Source organism: Ostrea edulis, chromosome 1 (genome assembly GCF_947568905.1).
Source record: "Ostrea edulis chromosome 1, xbOstEdul1.1, whole genome shotgun sequence".
In the NCBI taxonomy this organism is placed as follows: domain Eukaryota; kingdom Metazoa; phylum Mollusca; class Bivalvia; order Ostreida; family Ostreidae; genus Ostrea; species Ostrea edulis.
Genome location: NC_079164.1, coordinates 60,092,933 through 60,114,396, shown reverse-complemented (window position 1 = coordinate 60,114,396; position 21,464 = coordinate 60,092,933). Strand labels below are relative to the sequence as shown.

Sequence of the window (21,464 nt, the reverse complement as noted above, 5' to 3'; positions counted from 1 at the left end):
ATTATGGAAACGTTTCCAACAATCTGGTAACACCCGGGATATACCACGTTCTGAGCGTCCTCGTGTGACGTCGCGTCGACAGGACAACCACATTAGACTTGCGCACCTGAGAAATCGTTTCCAGACAGCAAGTTTGACTGCTCGTAGCATTCCTGGACTTCGACCAATCAGTCCAAGAAATGTGCGTAATCGTCTGCGCGAGCGCAACATCAGACCAAGACGTCCAGATGTGCCCCCAATACTGCTGCAATGTCATCGTATCGCTAGACTAGCGTGGTGCAGACGACATCTGCGATTCAGAATACAGGACTGAGCCAATATTCTGCTCACTGATGAATCCAGATTTCATTTGGATAGCAGTGACGGCCGTTGTAGAGTGTATCGTCGCGTTGGGGAGCGGTACCAGGACGCTTGTGTTGTGCAACGTCGACAATTCGGTGGAGGTAGCGTTATGGTGTGGGGTGGAATAATAGCACGTGGAAGGACCCCTCTACAAATTGTCAATGGAAATCTCACCGGCGTACGCTATCGAGACGAAATTATTCAGCGCCATGTGATACCCTTCATACAGAGACAGCAAAATCACATCACTCTGTAGCAAGACAACGCAAGGCCACATGTTGCACGTGTAGTCAGGGACGTTTTTGTTCAACAGAATGTCGATGTCTTGCCTTGGCCAGCTGTTTTCCCCGATTTATCGCCGATTGAATGAAATGGAACGACGTCTACGCTGTTTACCAAATCAGCCAGTGACATTAGCTGATTTAGGCCAGGCTTTAACCAACATCTGGAACAACATCCCTCAAGTATTTCTGAACACTCTAGTGTCATCAATGAGGCGCCGTTTTCAAGTATGCGTGAATGCAAATGGTGGTTACACGCGTTATTAACTTTGTTAATTCAAGTTCGAATACCAGTCTTTCGAGTGTGCTGAAATTAACGTTATTCGACGTTAACATTAATGGATTATGAAATGTTGTAACGAATATATACTACTCAAAATTTGATAAGGACCACTAGGGTATATGTGTGTAATTTGCCACTAACATAACAAAAGACATAAATTTGACTCAGAAACGTGTTTACTCAGGTTATGAATGAAAATTCATGAACGGCATGAGCTTTTATTAATACGGAATGTTTGAAATCTGATAACAACACCAAAAAGGCATTTCATTACAAAAAGTTAACAGCAAACCAGAGAAAGAATTACACAGTTTTTGGGGATAGTCCATCATTACACTTAGTCGATAAAGTGTCAATACCGGGTATGACCTCCCCTTGCATCAATGACGGCTTGACAACGTCGAGCCATGCTGTCAATAAGCACCCGGATGTTTCCAATGGGAAGATTCTTCCACGAGGGCGTTTCCGAGCTCTGCCAAAGTCGTGGGTTGTGCTTTACGGCGTGAAAGGGCAACCTGCAGCATGTTCCATACATGCTCAATCGGGTTCAAGTCCGGCGAGTGCGCTGGCCAGTCCATGCGGACAATTGTCTCCTGCTGAAGGTACTGCTCCACCACCCTGGCGCGATGAGGACGGGCGTTATCATCCATTAGGATGAACTCAGGGCCAACAGCACCAGCGTAGGGTCTGACGTAAACATCGAGGATCTCATCCCGGTACCGCACCCTGTCATTGTTCCTCTCTCAAAGGAATGAAGATCTGTTCTTCCATCCCTGCTGATTCCACCCCAGACCATGATGGAACCACCACCATAACGGTCATGTTCACTGATGTTGGCATCATGGAAACGTTCACGTTGTCGTCGCCACACTCGGTGCCTCCTGTCTGTAAAGTCCAAACAATACCTGAACCCAATCGTTCTGTGTCCAAGTGACATGATCTTCAGCCCAGTCCAATCGCTCCCGCCGGTGTCGAACAGTCAGAGGGACTCGAACACATGCCCTTCTCGAGTTGAGACCTGCATTGTGAAGCCGATTCCGTATCGTCTGAGTGGACACATTCACCCCCGACGCGTTCAGGAGGTCGTTATGTAGGCTGGTTGCTGTCCAGAAGGGATGGCGTCGTGCCTGAAGAGCCACAAAATGGTCTTGGCGTTGGGTTGTCGACCTCTGTCGGTGTGATGCTGTACCAAATGTTTGCTGTCGTTTCCAGGCCCTGTTTACAACGCTCTATCTGACGTTTAGTGCATTTGCAACGTCACGTTGTGAATAGCCAGCGTCAAGCATTCAAATACATCTGCCCAATTGTTCTGTCGTCAGGCTACGCCTTACACGTTGAGGGGGCATTGTATTGATAAACGTAGTGTAAACACTCAAGTGAGTTTGAAATAGAAAGAATCAGACACCGATGCCTGAGTGAAAATCGTGCAATGGTAGCAAAAGCATAAACTGTGATGAGAAACGCATTTCCCATGGCATGAAATGCACGTGCAAGTTTGTTGAAGACGTTTTTGTTTCACTTGGACACAATATTGCCAGTTATGCAGTTATCAATTTTTTAAGCAGAAAAATATCTATGATCCTTATCAAATTTTGAGTAGTATATTTGTTAACAGTATAACAAAAAATAAGATTTGTTCATTATTATTTTTTAATTATTTTTTCATATATCAAATAATGCACAGTTTCTTTTTTCCGCTAGTATATATACAGTTTCATAAATACTATGCCAATGTGCACAGAATTACACTGCAATATACATATATCATATGGGTCTGATATAGGATATCACGTGGTATGAATTGTTTTGTTTCTGTGTTTTACGTCCCTTCGAGAATTGTTCACTCATATTGAGACGTCACTGTAGATAAAGTACCACACGTTTAGACCTACACTTAGTGCCTATAGCTGTAGCAGTGAGGTTTCTTTAATGTTCCAACGCCTGCCGCGACACGGGACCTCACTTTAATGTTCCAACGCCTGCCGCGACACGGGACCTCACTTTAATGTTCCAATGCCTGCCGCGACACGGGACCTCACTTTAATGTTCCAACGCCTGCCGCGACACGGGACCTCACTTTAATGTTCCAACGCCTGCCGCGACACGGGACCTCACTTTAATGTTCCAACGCCTACCGCGACACGGGACCTCACTTTAATGTTCCAACGCCTGCCGCGACACGGGACCTCACTTTAATGTTCCAACGCCTGCCGCGACACGGGACCTCACTTTAATGTTCCAACGCCTACCGCGACACGGGACCTCACTTTAATGTTCCAACGCCTGCCGCGACACGGGACCTCACTTTAATGTTCCAACGCCTGCCGCGACACGGGACCTCACTTTAATGTTCCAACGCCTGCCGCGACACGGGATCTCACTTTAATGTTCCAACGCCTGCCGCGACACGGGACCTCACTTTAATGTTCCAACGCCTGCCGCGACATGGGACCTCCATTCTGTAATGGATGGATTAAGCACAAATTAAGTTAAAGCTGAAACAATGTAATCTTTATTTGTCAATTTTTGATACTAATATTTTTATCATTTTTATGCAAATGAGACCAAGTACTGGAATATTAATACGGTTCAACCGATCTATAGATCAGCCATCTAAATGTCTGACCATATTGTGCGATATCCGTCGCGGGATATTACGTTTTTATAGTATAGAATACGACAGACTATATGTATAAACTGTTTTACGTTGTATAGCATGGTTATCTGATGTTTACATTTAGCGTCAATCCTTTTAATTCTAATTTCTAAAACATGTGATGTAATTGATTTAATCTATATATAATATATATATCGACTCGAGATATGTGGAGCGATGTCGTTACACGTGTACAGTTGTAGAAACATGCTGAAAATCTGTATTGTGGCGTTGTCCACCGCCTTCATTCAATGCAGGAAAGAAACTGACACTTGTATGACAAAACCAATGGAAATGTATTATTCGTTTATTTTTATAGTCATGATTGTTTCAAATTTCAAGGCCATAATTTACTATTTATATGTATGATATGTAACCAATATGTCATTTGGTAACGTCTGTACATTTTTAGGTTACCTGAGTAAACTCATGTGACCTATTGCAATCGGTTGTCGTCCGTGGTGGTGCGTCGTCCGTCGGGCGTTAACAATAGACATTTTTAACTTCTTCTTGATAACTACCTGTCCAATTCTTTTGGTATGTAGTATCTTTGGGACAAGGGGGACATAAATTGTAAATTTCAGGATTCCTGGGGCCTTAGGGGCGGGGCAAAAACTGTCCAAAATTGACCAATTTTCAAAAAATCTTCTTCTTAAGAACCGCACACGTGTAAGAAAAAATAAATGCATGGTGATGGAGAGCAGGAAGGCGTCTACTAAAATTGTAAATTTCATGATTCCCGGGATAGGGGTTCTGACCCCAGGGCGGGGCCAAACTTGTTATATAGTGTTTATGTGTAAAACACTTAAATCTTCTTTAGTGCTGTTGATACTAAATTGAAACTAAATGGATAGAGCTAATAGTGGTTTGGTTTTTTTTACCAAAATTGTAAACTTGATGATCCCCAGAGTAAGTGTTCTGACCCCAGGGTGGGGCCAAACTTAGTATATAGTATTTATGTGTAAGTTTGCTGATACTGGATAAAATCTAAATGCATACTTAGGAATAGCAGAAAAGGATGTACAAAAAATGGTGAATTTCAATGAAAACCCAGGGTTATGACTTAAAGATGAGTCCAAATTAGTCATATGTTTTGATGTTTTAATGTAAATACACCTATTATTTAAAGCCTTTCATCAGTGTATGCACTTTTGAAGGCAGTGAAGTTTTAAGAACACATCTTGTTTTATACTGTTGTTGAACATTAGAATTTAGCTTAGATATTCAGAACAGGAATTTTTTTTCTAGATTTCATAGCCCATGGAAGTAGTGATACTTTATCACTAGTATTCAGGTGACCGATAAGGCCTGTGGAAGTATTGATACTTTTTCACTAGTATTCAGGTGACCAATAAGGCCTGTAGGCCTCTTGTTTGTAGAATGCTGTAAGAATTCTACTTCTGTACAGGATTGAGATTCCCAATGGCGTATTTGTTGTATATATGTATTGATCTTCAAGTTGCCACACTTTAAAACGGTGTGTCTTATCACGTTTCTCGTACCTTCCGACCTTTGATAACCTCTCATTGCAGCCAGCCTGATTTGCATAAATCTGAGTTATCATTCGTTGCAAGAGTTATCTTTTCTTTAAAGCAGGTATATCATGTGAACCAAGCCCCTGGATGTTTTAACCGCAGGCTGTTTACCTTAGTTTGTTTACCTAAGTTTTAGCAAATGTCTATTTGTTTCGTGATTGCCCAAATTCAAGAATGAAATTATTTTCAATCGAATGTAATATCATAACTGTTTGATTTACTTCTGGATGAGGAATTATTGCACAAAATCAAGAAATGACAGGAATTTATCGTGGTAGGGGAATATTTGAAATGAAGAGTGTCATTCACTGCTGCTGTAAATGTAAGTTATAATGAAGTAGAAATATGTCCTATAACAGCAATGAGACCCTAAATGGGTTTTTTCAAAGTTTTTATCAGCGGAAGGAATGAACTTTCAAATATCGGTACGCATTTGTCTCGTATCAATATAGTGAAAAAGAGCCAAATGTTTGTATCGAGGTCTGTGGGGGAATGAATTGGTAGTATTTTCCCAATTTAGTTTTCAAAGTGTTGTGTGAGATGGGTAGGAATTGATGTTCATTTAAAGGATGTCACGAGGTCACAACACCCTGATCACTATAGGGAGGTTGGGGGCATCATATTTCTAACAGAAACCAGTTGTTTAGAAGTTGTTTGCTTCAAGCTGTATGTAAATGTCTTTGATCTTCGTATATATTTTCCAAAGTAAATACAATACATGTACCAGCGATGTGTGTGCAACCCTCTCCAAAGCTATAACAGACCAATTAAAAACAACTTTTGATTTCTGAAGGCCACAAGTATAAGTGTACGATCAAAAATGCAATTTCTCACTAACATTAAATCTGATTACAATCCCTCCCTTCTTGCAGTCGGTAGAGGAGACGTGATTTATAATAGAATTTAAAAAAAAACTGCATATTCTTGCGCTTAATCTCTGACATAAACTTGAAAAGGGATCAAAATAACAAGATAGTAGGGAAGACTGATCGGCAGTCAAACTCTTAATTAGATTAATTAACAATGTTGGTTAAAAGTGCATTGTGCGTAGCTTAAATCTAAGGCTATATTCAAGTCCAATTCATAATTCTACCGCGGTTATTGCGAAGATCAAAGGAATACCACGGTCATTATTCTACGATATATATTCATACGTAATATCTTATGAGAAAATTGATACACATTTCGCTTGCGTTTCGTGTTTTGCTGGTACAACAATAAAGTCGATAATTGATAAATCAATTCTATAAATATAAATATTAATCAATATATGTTGCAAAACAAGTTAATATATGACTACATAACATTTGTCATTCGATATAAATTAATCACTCGTCTCCATTCCGAGATCGATACACATGTAAACAATCACGGCGATACACAGAACAGTTAAGGTTAACCTTTTTCCACGTACATGTGCACAGTTTTCTTAGACTTTATATTTAAAGCAGTTGATAGAATCCGTCAACATCAAATTATATACTTCATGTTTTGTTGTACATTTCTTGACGATCACGGGTGTGATTTTATAAGGTAGAAATCTGTGTTACAGATAAATCAATCTTTTCAGAAAAATCACAATACCAGCTATCTGTGACCTCTGAAATAGTAAAGGGCACATCATTCACATCGTCTACAAATGTTGCTTCTGTAAATTCATTATGCATAAAGGCCACTCCATTTGATCTACTGACTTGAATTAACCTATTTTGGATTTTAACATCTTCCTTATAGTTTAAAATATCTTTATATATTGTTAAGGATGGTGCAACCAATTTTCAAAGTTTTGCACATTTACTATTTTACATATTTCCGGAAGTAATATACTTATGCTATAAGGGGTAAATAACCCATGTGTAACTACTTCAGGAGAAGAATGAATATAGACTAAGAGAATTTAATGAGGGAAACAGATTCCACAGACTTTACTCGTTTGTTATCTGTTTTTCTTCAAAGAGGTATAGCGCTTTTGTTGACGAAACGGCCGACTCAGAAATCTAAAGGGAAATTTTTAAATATAAGGCTAACGTTTTTAATGTTTCGTTAAGGTACTCCGTCCCTCAGGTGCAAAAAAATGATGATGTATTTTTTTACCATTATTGTGAAGCTTTTCTTACGTACTTGTTATTATGACAAAGAATTGATAATTATTTACCATTGTATCCAGGTGATCTTATGAGATAATTGATCATTACGTATACAGTAAATAATAGAAAACAAAAAGAGTTATCTCAGTTTCATCATATTGTATTTCATATACTGTATGTTGACTTGTTTGCTGCCTAAACAAAATATCCATTGGGTGAAAGGATTACAAAAATAAAAATAAATTGCATTGTATCCAGTAAAATATAAAAGATAATGACTGAAATCAATATGACATCAATTTTCAGAATGTAGAGTTATCTCTCTTCCATGAATTTGGACACAGCAGTAATGATAGATGTGCGCTTTGTAATCCTGGGCGACAAACTCAACTCATCATTTATCTAAAAAATATAACAGGAAAGAAATACCATAAACATATGTGCACATATATACACACTCAGTATCCATACTAAGTAGTTCTAAATGGAAATAATACCCGAGTCACATAATGTGGTCCTATATTTTTTTCACATGTAGCTGCAACAACTCTGCTAGTGGTACTCTCTGAACCAGAGTAAAGTTGTTCTTTGGATTTTTTCTTGCAACAATTTGATTGAAGTTTTCATTGTTCTGTGTGCTCTCTAATGACGAAAGTCTGTCAGATTGTTCTGCATACAATGTGAAGATTTTCACAAGATCATGGTGGAGTTCTTTATCCGAAAGGTATTTCCCATAGGGTAGATTTCTAGGAACATATGAATCCCTGATCTGCACATTTACAGATAAATTGCAAAATACACACACGTTTAGGTTTTTATAAAAATACTTACCAACAGTAAGTTTGGTGTTGATATCAAAAGGACCTTGACCATTCTGACCTATATTGTGTCGTTTACCAGTTGGAATGATCGTCAGTTCGTCGCACTTCCTGCATCTCACATACAGTAAGCTGGCTAGTCCATAACGTCTCTTCTCACAGTCAACAAGATCCAAAGGCGTATGACACAGAAAGCACCCTCTTTGCAAATGATCCACCAGAATTGAAAATTCAACAACTCTTCTGCCTTGGAACAGGTCAAATGTCTCTTTATTTTCATCATACTCATCTACCTGTGCTAGTGGATCTTCGCTGTTGACATCGATGAAGTCAGGGTGGTTGTTATTTTCATCGGTACATGTGCTAATGGTTATAGTAGCAGTAGACGAGGCTTTCTTGAACCGACCTTTCTTATCTCTTTCTCGTATACAATTCCCCTCTATTTTCGTTTGTTTACATCTGTGAATTCTTATTCTTTTTTCAAAGAAGAGTTCCAAAAAATATAAATGCCGGAATTTATGATACGAATAAACTTTTTCCGGATTTTACGCGAGTTACCAAACATTGCTGAGGATTGAAGTCCCTTAACCAAGATAAATAACTGCTGCAGTTTAGCATTACTGACATTTATATGAGTCGTTCTTTAATCAATAAACCATGTTCCTATGTGGAATGATGAACAGTACAACATTTCATAGGTGCATTCATATTACACAACAACCCTTTTACATAGGGCATAACTTAGCTCACTGTATTTTTCTGACATGAATGCAGCACCTTTAATAGATTTCATCAGTTCATTTGCCTTTGGTTGATAATTCGAGTGTTTAGCTTTGCCTAAATATCATATGACAGTTGCTACATGAGTTTTTATATTTACTTTTGAGAAGTCAAACTGTATAACAGTTAATTTAATTTTCCTCCCTTGACCTATTTTTACTTATTACATGTACATGCTGTGCATTTGTGCCCCTTTTCTTGTAGTATTTGTTTAGCTTTTTCGTCAGCCACATTACGGTTTGAAAATCCTGTGCACACAGGAACAGGTTAGTGTAAACAAACGGAACTACAGAGATCTCAGAATGAAATCCTTTACTTTAAGTTGTAACTTGCAAGTTATGATGAAAATGACTAATGTTTGTTAAAATATATGTATTACATTTACTTTAAGTTGTAACTTGCAAGTTATGATGAAAATGACTAATGTTTGTTAAAATATATGTATTACATTTTTAACCCAACCCAACCCTCGACCCCCAAAAAATGAAAAGCAAAATAAAAAAAAATTATTGGACTTGAACTCGGAACGTTTGCATTAAGTATAATATCACTGAGCACCAAGGCCATCCAGGCATGTAAGTTTAAAGGTTTCACGTTTGACAGGCTGTTAAATCTCAAGGTAAATTTTTAAAACGATTTGGGGGGGGGGGTATATTTTAGCCATTTTCAACAAGAGTGCCACCTTAAACCAAATTTCCTCAAATGGACTTATGTACAGTCATACTCAAGTAAAACAATTTCAGTGTTTTATTTCTGGTTAAGGGTGGCCTTTTGTAACAGTTTGCAATTTTTTAGGCCCATTACGTTACATCTACTGTATATTCGATATAATCACGGTGATGTTTATGCTTATCAAATAAAGATACTATCAACATATCTAGATATCTTTATTGAGTAATTTGGGTGAACACAAGTATAAACTGACATTGTATCGCAGAATATTTGTAAAAAATGATATTCAAGAAAAAAGTATTTATGTAGGCGAAATTGCATACCAAGTGCTCTATACTTCTTTTCTTATATTTTCTCACAGTACAGTTTTAGGGTGGCAGGCGTTTTGTTTAGAAGAGAATAATTATTATGACCTTGCAGAGAAGGTGGCAAAGAAAGTAAGTTAATGTCAAAATGTCGATGTCTTTCAGACTTTGTATCGTTTAAAATCTCTATTCAAAGAAACCTTTATTCATATCTTTGGGGTTAGTACTTTCTTACTGCAAAATTAGACAAATATACACACGCAGTGGTGAGTATTGCTTTCTATAAAAGCATATTAATACCTATTTGACCTATTTCAGAGTCTGGATTTAGAACGCCACGAAACATACGCATCTCATACGCTATCACATGTATACCTGATGCAGGGCCTGCATGATAAGGGACTAGATTTTATGTTGTCTACAGAGAGTGACTGGAACGTAAGCGAGGGAGTTCAGATCAATTTTTAGTCTCGTATTTATTATAAGTGGCAGTGTGTGTCCATACTAATTGTATATATGTTTTACAGAAATGCCAGTACCTCGCCTGCCACAACTACTGGCACGTAGGAATATTTTATGCAGAAAAGGTAGTCTTATCATATATCATTTTGTCTATCTTTTAAAATTGAAATTCCAGTATGATGTATAGGGAAACGATCGAAATATAAATGACAAAAATAATCAACAATTCAGTGTACGAATACTTACTCTCTTATTTTCTCAGGGAGATTTTGACTCGGCATTAGAAATATTTGACTCTCAGGTGAGATTCTAAAATTCATTATTTTTTGTAAGTAAAGTACATACTGATGATTTCTGAATTCTCTTACAACTGATTAATATTCCCTTTGTTTCATTCTACATAACAAGATAACAGAATTGGAATAAGTGTTTTCTGAATGGTTTACAATTTCTATAACTGGTCTCGATGTCACATAGTTTGTATTTCCGAGCCCTGCACGTACTTTGACAGCACCAAAACCGAAGAAGTAAAATTGGTAGTGACTACGTCTTAGTCTTTACATGGTATTCAGGAATGACATTTGAAGGTCTTTCAAAGAGACCTTTAAAAACCCCAGTGCCCCGCGTCACGGAAGGCTTTAGCACGATAAAGAACTCGCACTGCTACAACATTGAGCGATATGCTTAGTCCACATTTGTGCAGTTCACCTATGGATGGTGACTTTTGTAAGTGAATGAATAATTCTTTTAAAAGGGAAGGAACACACAACAAAAAAAGAAATCAATCTGTAAACGTTCCAACTTTTGACTTCTTCAGACTCATGGAGTCGTTTTCATCTAAATGTTGACTTAACGACTTTATAATAAAGAAGAGCTTGATTTTAAATTCATAGTGAAAATAAGGTCACGCTATTTACAGTTCTAGATCAGGAAAACCAGGAAAAACACCAGACTTATTGAAGTCAACTTTTTTCAGGGTCCGTTGAAGTTTTGAAGATAATGTAGAAAGGAAATATTTATTCAGAGATGATAAAAATAAGGCCACAGCAATGTAATTTCAATAATACGGTAAGATCAAAACGTGCAATTAGAAGTGGGCCTAGCCCCATGGTTGAAACTGGTCCCCGATAACGCTTAGAAATGCAATACATGTACATGTATATTGTAGAAAGTATGCAAGATTTAAAAGCAGGGCTACCTATAGTCTTTCATTTGTGTTAATCGTAAAACTGGGGCACAGAACCAAGGTAGGTTAGGTAATATTTAGAAAAATATTAAGAAATATTTACGCTTTGTAATTTAGATTTTCAGTCAATCCGATATATCTACCCAATCAAGGTTTTTCCATAAAGCACAGAGACTTATCAAATGTATTTTCTATTATTGATAAATATGCTATATTATCGATACACCTGATTGAGATATAGGGCTCACGGCAGGTGTGACCGGTCGACAGGGGTTCTTGCTCCTCCTAAACGTTAGATCCCACCTCTGGTGTGTCCAGGGGTCCGTGTATTCCCTACTATTAATTCCGTATTTTTACGGGAGTTATGAGATTGATTACTGTTCGTTATCTTCACCTTGTCATGTTTATAGTTGATAGCAAACGGTTAAAGAAGATACCAGAACTGTAGTAGGGTATGTTTATGAAAATAATATATCGGGAAAAGGTAACTATTACGTAATGATTGGACTAAAGTACAAAATATCTGGTAGGTTGGAGTCCGGACACAGCAGTCAAAAAATGATTTCAACTTTACCGATGCCGCACATCTACTGTACAGGTTAAGGCTTGAAGGTATCTGTTATTTCAATTTATTATTTTCTTATCCTGTTGATGTCAAAAGATTTTACCCCCAAAGTTCCAAATAATTTTAGTCTATCTTGTAAATGTCAGAGTAACATTTTGTTGAGTTAAAATATGAATTCGTTTAGAAATAAATTTCATGGATTTATTATATGAATCGCTCAAATATATTTGTGACAATTATGGAAAAAATCAAGTTAAAAGTTGGAAATAGTCTTAAGGTTGATCCTACCGAAATTGATTTTGAAGCGAGACAGGTGTTTCTTGACAAACGTTTTCACAGTTCTTTAATATATTTTGAAATACCTATAGACGTTGACGTGGGCAGTCGATGGTCAATGTTGGATGAAACAAGCAGAATGTACATGTATGGACATGGTATCATGTTCAACGAAGCACATCTCTTCCTGAAAAGCTGCCGTGACGGAGACAGAAATATAACAGGAAAACAGCTTCAGTCTTTGAAGGAATATGTCAAGTAAGCACATATACATGTACACGTACTTTTTAAAAAAAAATGAGATGCAAAGTACAATTCTATTAAGACGTGCGAAATACTTAATAATTGATTTATTGATAACACAAGAGTGATGTCAACACTGATTATAATCGAAATGCATGTATCACAACCACTAATGATGATTACAGTCATTAACAGTTCAAGGTCACCCAAGTTCAATATCTAATGTTCTCGAACATCAATGAATGCCTAGCAACGCCTTCCCACGGATACAATTAACACTAAGTCTCTAAAAACCGTCTAGGGATGTTGTTCCACTCCAATTGCAGAGATTGGGTCAGTTATTGCCAACTCGGAGGTTACCGTTGTCTTTGGCGGATGTACCTATCTATCTAGTTCGTCCCATGCATGTTCGATAGGGTTCAAATCTGGTGGTTTGGATGATCAAGGAAGAATCTGGATATAGTGTCTTTGCAGAACAGCATATGTTACACGAGCAGTATGCCGTTTAGCGTTGTCATGTTGGAATACTGCTCCGGAGTGCTGCATTACTGGAACCACGTGTGGCTGTATAACTTCATCAATATACCGTTGAACCGTCACAGTACCCTGTATGTGAACTAATGATGCCCTGTATGTATAGGATATTGCTGCCCATATCTATGGAGCGCCAAATTAACATAAACTCAAATAATTGAAGATATCTTCAATTATTTGAAGATATCATCAATTCATTTGATGCGTGCAACAATTGAATTAAAGATCTCTTCAAATAATTAATGATATCTTCAATTCTGAATTATTGCGCGCATTAATTGAATTGATGAGAGCATTAATTCTTCAGCTGATTTGATGCGCGCTTTAATTGAATTAATGATCTCTTCAAATGAATTAATGATATCAACAATTGAATTGATGCGCGCATTAACTCAATTATTGAGAGCAATAATTGAATTGAAGCGCGCATTAATTCATTTGATGAGAGCAATAATTGATTTAATGCGCGCATTAATTCAATTAAAGAGAGCAATAATTGAATTGATGATATCTTCAAATAATTGAAGATATCTTCAATTATTTGAGTTTATGTTAATTTGGCGCTCCATACATATCATAGCACTATTCCCTCCCAACCGGTGTCAGAGCCTCCTGGATGAAATTTTGCGGAAAACGTTCATTTTAGCGCCTATACATTCTCACAGTCCTCCTTCAGGCCTCTGCAGTAAGAATCGGGATTCGGCACTGTACCAGACTGTCCGCCAGCGTTGTCACGGCCATTCTCTCTAGGAGTCTGAGACCATTGAAATCGGTTCCGGCGATGTTACGGAGTTAGAACAATGCTATGAACAGGACTTCGTGCTATAATCCCAGTATCCCGTAATAGATTGCGAACAGTCTGATCTGATATTCCATGAATCCCAGAAATGACAGATGCTGAAGTTGACTCTCTTGTGAATCGTTGACGAAATTTACGCAATCGGATGAAACGATCCTGTGCTGCTGACGTCACACGCGATCTACCTGCTCTACGACGATCATTTGTTGAAACATGCTGTCGGTATCTGCTCCAAAGACGAGATATGGTATTTTGTGCAACAGTCTTGCAAATTGTAACACACCTGCTTTCAATCGTCCAATTGCGTTGAGCTTCATTCAGACACGGCATTTGTCAAAATGCGGTTACATTTAAAGATATATCAATCAAATATCGACCCGTGCATTTAATAGATTCATGGTGCCTGAATTTACAACAATTGAAAGTTACAGAGACCGATTTTAGGATTATATGAAAACATGTTTTCCTAACATTCTATAGAATATCTATTCAGTAAACAATAGCGTAAGCTGTAACAAAGGGATAATCAGGCGATTCAATATAATAAACAAAAATGTATGAAAAAATTATCGGAAAAGATTCAGCGATTTATTTTATTTTTTATCAGTATTAGTAAATTAGGGACATGTATGGTGCGATTACATATTACTCTTTAGTTATTCGTGGTAATTATATGTATATAGTGTTTTAGCTCACCTAAGCTGAAATCTCAAGTGAGCTATTCTTATCAACTTTTGTCTGACGTCTGTCTGTAAACTTTTCACATTTTCATCTTATTCTCCAAAACCACACGTTTTCATCATATTCTCCAAAACCACAGGACCATTTTCAACCAAACTTGGCAAAAATAGGGTGGGTTTATTTAAAAATCTTTTTCCCAAGAACTACTAAACCAGAAAAGCTGAAATTTTACATGAAAGCTTTCTGATATATTGTAGATTGAAGTTTGTTAAAATCATTACCCCCGGGGGTACGTTGGGACTACAATAGGGAATCAAAGTTATATATGCGAATATATAAAGAAAATCTCTAAAAATCTTCTCAAGAATCACTGGGCCAGAAGAGTGTAGATTTACCTGATAGGTTCCTGATATAGAGTAGATTCAAATTTGTTCAATTATGGCCCCGGGGGTAGAGTGAGGCCACAATATGGGGGCCAAAGTTTTACATGCAGATATATAAGAAAATGGTCCAATTTCAGTCAAACTCGAAACACGTCATCCTTGGGTAAAAGGGATTCAAGTTTGTGCAAATGACAGGCCATATCCTCTTCAAAGGGAAAATAATCGCAAAAATAGGGTGGGGTCATTTAAAAATCTTCTCATGAACCACCAGGCCAGAAAAGCAAAAATTTACTTGAAAGCTTCCTGACATAGTGGAAATTCAAGTTTATTAAAATCATGACCCCTGTGGGTAGGGTGGGGCCAGAATAGGGGATCAAAATTTTACATGGGAATATATTGGGAGAAAATCTTTAAAAGTATTCTTCTCAAGAACCACCAGGCCATAATAATGGAGATGTAAGAGAAAGCTTCCTGGTATAGAGTAGATTCGAATTTGTTCAGATCATGGACCCTGAGGGTAGGGGGGATGCACATTAGGGGATAAAAGTGTTACATGCTGATATATAGGAGAATCTTCTTCAGAGGATAAAATTCCAATCCTATTTGATACAATTCATCCTTATGTGAAGGAGAAATGAAGGGCCATGTCGCCTTCAAAGAGGAATTAATCACAAAAATGCAAAAATAGGGTGGGGTCATTTAAAGGTCTTCTTCTCAATAACCACTGGGCCAGAAAAGCTGAAATTTACATGAAAGCTTCCTGGCATAGTGGAGATACAAGTTGGTAAACATTATGACGCCTAGTGTTAGAGTGGGGTCACAATAGGGGATCAAAGTTTTACATGCGAATGTATAGGGACAAAACATCCTTAGATGAAATATGAAGGTCATACCCGTCTACAAGGGCATATGACAATTAATGTTTGTAGTCAACTTTCATAATTATGTTAGATAAATAATGAATGTTTAGTCGTTACCTTTGAAAAGTTTTCTTAATGAACTAAGCTGCTTGTATAATGATAGTTTTGCTTAAGCTTGTGTATTGCTAGTAACGCCCAGGTGAGCGGTGTGGCCCATGGACCTCTTGTTATAAGTAGTGCAGATGAAATTATATTGCGGGACGCTCGAGAATTTTTTACTCATATGGAAACGACACCATTGCCGTTAAGGGGCTGCAAAATTTAGGCCTTTGCTCGGTGCTTATGGCCATTGAGCAGGGAAGGATCTTTATCGTGCCACACCTGCTTTGACACAGGGTCTCGATTTTTGCGGTCTTCTCCGAAGGAACGCCCCATTTAGTCGTCTCTTACAACAATCAATGGGTACTGAGAACCTTAATCTCGGCTGATATTCGGCTTGGCTGAATATTTGGACCGACGCCTTCACCGAATCTCGGAGCAGTCCTTCATAATTCATGTCTGGAAATTTACTTCAGCTTCAGCCGGTTCTATCAATTAATGTGCACTTAGGTGACACTGCTGTTTGCTTCAGTGATTTGACTGTTAAACTAACTCTCTATCACTATCAATTTTGTATTCCTTACCGTCTAGGTATGAAAATCCTAAAATAAAAAGAGTGACTACATTTTTCGTTCAAATGATGACTTCCATGGCACAATATTTTATCTTCTGAAATTGAAGAGTTCCTATAGTCTGTATTGTCTAGTTACTAATACAGTGTATCTCCACATACCGTCTTGCATATGCTTATTTTTTTTTTAAAAATATTGCGCCATGGAAGTCATCATTTGAACGGAAAATTTAGCAATGGTTTATTTTATGGAATTTACATACTTAGACGGTAAGTAATGCAGCATTAATAGTGATACAGATTTGGTTTAATAGTCAAGTAACTTATTTGAAGCGAACAGCAGTGTCATCCAAGTGCACAATAATTGCTAGAACCGACCGAAGCTGAAAGTAAATTTCCAGACATGAATTATGAAGGACTGCTCCGAGATTCGGTGAAGGTGTCAGTCCAAATATTCAGCCAAGCCGAACCTCAGCCGAGATTACTGAGGACCTATTTTAACCCTGATCCCCACTAAGCAGATGAAATTGAACTCGTTTTTCAATATCAATTACCATGTATGAAAATGTAGCGGTACAAAACCTCACCGGGTTTTTATGCCCGCGAATCGGAAATTCGGCGGCATATAGTTTTTTAGCCTGTTCATCTATCTGTTTATCCGGGGAAAAAAACTTTTACCTTGTCCATAATATTTGAACGGTGAGTGCTAGGGCTTGTATATTTTGCTTGTATATTCATCGTGATAGGACCTTTTTTACCAGAATTACTTTGCCGTCATACTGGGATTTCAGTGTTTCACAAACTCATTTCTTTTCAGAGATAGTGAGGTCTGGGACACGAAAATCATCGCAAAAGAGGTCGGTATACCGCTGTGTGAAGGGATATTGGCCTTCGAGAATGGCGAATATGACAGAGCTGTAGAAATACTCTATCCTTTGCGGTACGATGTTATAAGAATAGGTGGAAGCCATGCGCAGGTACAACAGCACTCTCAAGCATTTCTCTTTTTGTGTTTGTCTGATTGTAGGTTGCGTTACGTCCCATTCGAGAATTTTCCACTTATGTAGACAGGTCATCAGCTTTCCGTGAAGTGCCACAAATTTTGAACATTTACATGACAAGGCTGCAACTAGAGATTATTTATCATATCTACGCCTGTCCACGTACAGGACCTCCGTTTTTAAGGTCATATAAGACCCGTGACTTTCACTTCTACTGCCGAGCTCTTATGGAAGGAATTTCAAAATTAAACATCTAAGGTTTAATGCGATTAAATATGTCACTATGCAAATAGAACGTTCATTTTCTGGTCATAGGCGTACTAATGGGATCAAATGGTTTAGTCATTTTTGGTTAGGTTAAAGACTCTGCCTGCAGAAATATTGATTTTACATATGACTTATCTGATTTGTGTTCCCTTTGACGTCACAGAGAGATGTATTCAACCATATCCTGATACACGCAACTTTGAAATCGTCCAATGCAAAACACCATAGATTGGGAAGGTAAGAAAACCAAGACCACAAAACATACTACAGAGCACGTATTCTTTATTTCTGTACCTCTACATTTCAGATAATGAGTAGATTGCCGAGTATGATACTTTCAAAATAATGAACCTATTAGTATTTCCGTCTATACATTGATAGTGAAGTACCACACATATTGAACTATACATTATGTATATACATGTACAGGACGCTCAAACCGTTATACATGTATATCGTTCCGACACCTACCATGTCTCTATTTTTAAGATTTCATCCAACAGATATGTGACTTATAGTTCCAATGCCTAGTGAGAAACAGTCACAAATTATGTTAAACGTCTTAGGTTTGATGTAACCACTGGATATTGAACCCGGTATGAAACAAGTGTCCTAACCACTTAGCTGCCGCTAACAGTCGATATAATTGAATATTGTTTCTATTCAGAATGCTGCTGAGCGAGAGAAAAGTTTCCAAGACGTGTGACAACTGGACTGACAGAATGATCGCCAGGTTCGTGGCAGAACATGGACCATAGTCATTCCATGACAAACAAGACTTGTTGCAGTCTCATTGGATGAACGGAATATATTAAATCTTAGCAAAAACTAAGGTTAACCACACTGTAAAGATGTCATTTTATTGTTTTGTTAGAATAAAATTCATGACTTTTACTGGTGATTTTAAAGTCTTTTTACCGTTTTACAATTTATCTGTATTCGCCCATCATTGATGTACTAATTAGGTACTAAACATAATTTTACAATTCATCTGTATTCACCCATCATTGATGTACTAATTAGGTACTAAACATAATTTTACAATTTATCTGTATTCGCCCATCATTGATGTACTAATTAGGTACTAAACACAATTTTACAATTTATCTGTATTCACCCATCATTGATGTACTAATTAGGTACTAAACAAAATTTTACAATTCATCTGTATTCACCCATCATTGATGTACTAATTAGGTACTAAACATAATTTTACAATTTATCTGTATTCGCCCATCATTGATGTACTAATTAGGTACTAAACATAATTTTACAATTTATCTGTATTCACCCATCATTGATGTACTAATTAGGTACTAAACATAATTTTACAATTCATCTGTATTCACCCATCATTGATGTACTAATAAGGTCCATCATTGATATACTCTTTAGGTACTCCATCATTGATGTACTAATTAGGTACTCCATCATTGATGTACTAATTAGGTACTCCATCATTGATGTAATAATTAGGTACTAAACAATTTTACAAGACGTTATGGTGATTTCTCAGTTTAAAAAGTTTTGAAATCTCCACATAGCTCAACAACGAAAATTAAAAATCAATTTACCATCCTATGTTTGGTTCATTTATCTGGTGCAATATATTCATAGAGCAATTGTTGAAAGGCAATCACAGTTGTATATACAATGCAATCCTCAAAACAGCCACCTACAAAAAAATGAAACCTCAATTGACAAACTAGCGAAAGTCAAATCACAATATATATATATATATATATATATATATATATATGTGTGTGTGTGTGTGTGTGTGTGTGTGTGTACGGTATGTATGTGTGTGTGTGTGTGTACCATGAATTAGTAATTTCTTTGTAAAGGAATTTACAAAATATATTAGAAAATAGCCCTTGCTCAGTCTAGTCCACAATTACATCGCATACATAGAGAGAGTTGAGGAATGAATGCATAGTTTATATGTATAAAAGGACATGAAAATACTAAATGTATTTACATTCAAACAATTTACAATTGCTCATGGAAAATATACTTTATATAATACTTTATACTTTAGATAATCAACATTTTAATTGTATTTTGCAAGAAAAATGTACTGTGCATTATATTCATTAAATAAAATTTTATACTCGGTGTGATGCCGTGAAAACACACCGGGACATTCAGTGGGCACGTCTTCTACGGAGGACATTCAGATTCAAGCCTGGCAGACTATTGATTACAACTTCGTTATCTTATGCGTATTTATGAAACGAGTAATATGACATACCAGCTAGTATTTCGGGATTATCTTCGCGTAAATTGCAAAAGATATTATCGAAAAAACTTTTTAAAAACTGTTTACAATCATACTGTACACATGATAATTTTGATGATAAAAACAACTCCATTTTTATGATTTTTGGCCGCTAGGGTCCCCGTGGATATATAGTAACGCCCACTGTGGCGATAGCATAAGACAGTGGCTATAAATACCCACCGTCTAAAAATTTGTTTGTAGCAAGTGTATCTAAGTCTATGAGAACACTTGATACAAACAAAAAATGGATGCAAGGGTTGACATTTAGTTTTTGGCTTAGTGTGGTTGTAATGAGTACAAATATAAACATCCTAAAAACATGGGACTTTTGTGATGTTTTAAGTTTAAATATGTTACACATCCCTATATACATTTGTACATGTAACTCCTTTAAAACATTTCCCGGGCCCTGTAAGACTTCATTGAATATTTAATTTTCACGAAAAATACAGCCTACTTGTAACAAGGCTCCAGGGGGAGTCGAACCCTCGACCTCCAGTTTACTAGACTGGCGCTCTAACCAACTGAGCTATGGAGCCGTAATTCTACAGAAAGAGGTGACATATTTAAAATTGATTTACTCTAAAGAAAAGAAAGAAAAAAATATCGCCCATCGTGGGGCTCGAACCCATGATCCCGAGATTAAGAGTACCGTGCCCTACCAACTGCGCAAGGTCATCGCTCGTTAATCTCTGCCCTGAAAACCAAAAAAGGAAAAAAGAAGAGGAAGAGAAAAGGGGGAGACAACAGAATGGGATGCAAAGTTGCATATTCATCATCCACTGCAGGCGCGTAGCCAGAAAGAAAAAGAAGTGTATGCCAAGGGATCAGGGAGCCTCCTTGAGGCCCCTAGTGGGTCCAGAGCAAAGCCCGAGTTTAAACTGCCAAAATTCACTATCAAAAGTTGTAACTGCTGTAATACGTATATCTGGGCCAACTTCATCCTGCCATTAACCACTTTTCAAATCTCAAGTTGAAAACCATTTTGAACCACTAAGGGCATCCAATGAATAATCAATTCTTAGTAGTGGTTGGGAATTTTTCACAATCACATCATTTATTTTTCTAGACCTATAATCCAAACCAAACCCGGACGTTCCATCTTTCTTTGTCACTAACACACAGAAGAAGCCCATGGTACGTTCGACGGTTCAATTATGTCAGCATTCTGCATTTCTTTCAATGAATTTTTCACTATTTGTTGTTAAGTTAGAGAAACTCTCCTGGGTCTCTCTTTTATTGGAGTTGCACCCTGGGTATTTATTCTACGAATCACTAACGTTGTCCTCCCAATGTCATTTGAGTATTTAGAAAATACATTTTGATTTTCCATTTATAATTGTTTTACTCTTTCTCCTTGGTCACTACTAAAATTCACACAACCATTCTCATGTAGCCAAACCAAAGTTGGGAAACGGCTTTCCTCACTTGATTTAACACACTCGGACTGGAGCCGTTTGTAGAACTTCCAATTACTTCAGCACATTTAGCAACTAA

At 37.3% G+C, this 21,464-nt stretch overlaps 1 protein-coding gene and 1 non-coding gene across 3 annotated transcripts in view; one reads left to right on the top strand and one right to left on the bottom strand.

Annotated features, from left to right (window-relative positions):
* Window positions 1-18,580, top strand: part of LOC125649242 (tetratricopeptide repeat protein 38-like) — a 38,093-nt gene extending 19,513 nt beyond the window's left edge. For both annotated transcript variants that reach the window (XM_048876609.2, XM_048876607.2), the window contains 9 exons: window positions 9,816-9,891; window positions 10,078-10,197; window positions 10,287-10,346; window positions 10,484-10,522; window positions 11,938-12,019; window positions 12,341-12,506; window positions 17,236-17,395; window positions 17,850-17,923; window positions 18,354-18,580. In XM_048876609.2, coding sequence (XP_048732566.2) covers window positions 9,816-9,891; window positions 10,078-10,197; window positions 10,287-10,346; window positions 10,484-10,522; window positions 11,938-12,019; window positions 12,341-12,506; window positions 17,236-17,395; window positions 17,850-17,923; window positions 18,354-18,444 — 868 coding nt within the window. In that variant the 3' untranslated portion in view covers window positions 18,445-18,580. The remainder of the gene's footprint in view (window positions 1-9,815; window positions 9,892-10,077; window positions 10,198-10,286; window positions 10,347-10,483; window positions 10,523-11,937; window positions 12,020-12,340; window positions 12,507-17,235; window positions 17,396-17,849; window positions 17,924-18,353) is intronic.
* Window positions 18,581-20,432: 1,852 nt separating this feature from the next.
* Trnat-agu (transfer RNA threonine (anticodon AGU)) lies at window positions 20,433-20,506 on the bottom strand. Its single transcript has one exon. It is a non-coding gene; the product is annotated as a tRNA-Thr (tRNA).
* Between the last annotated feature and the right edge of the window lie 958 nt (window positions 20,507-21,464).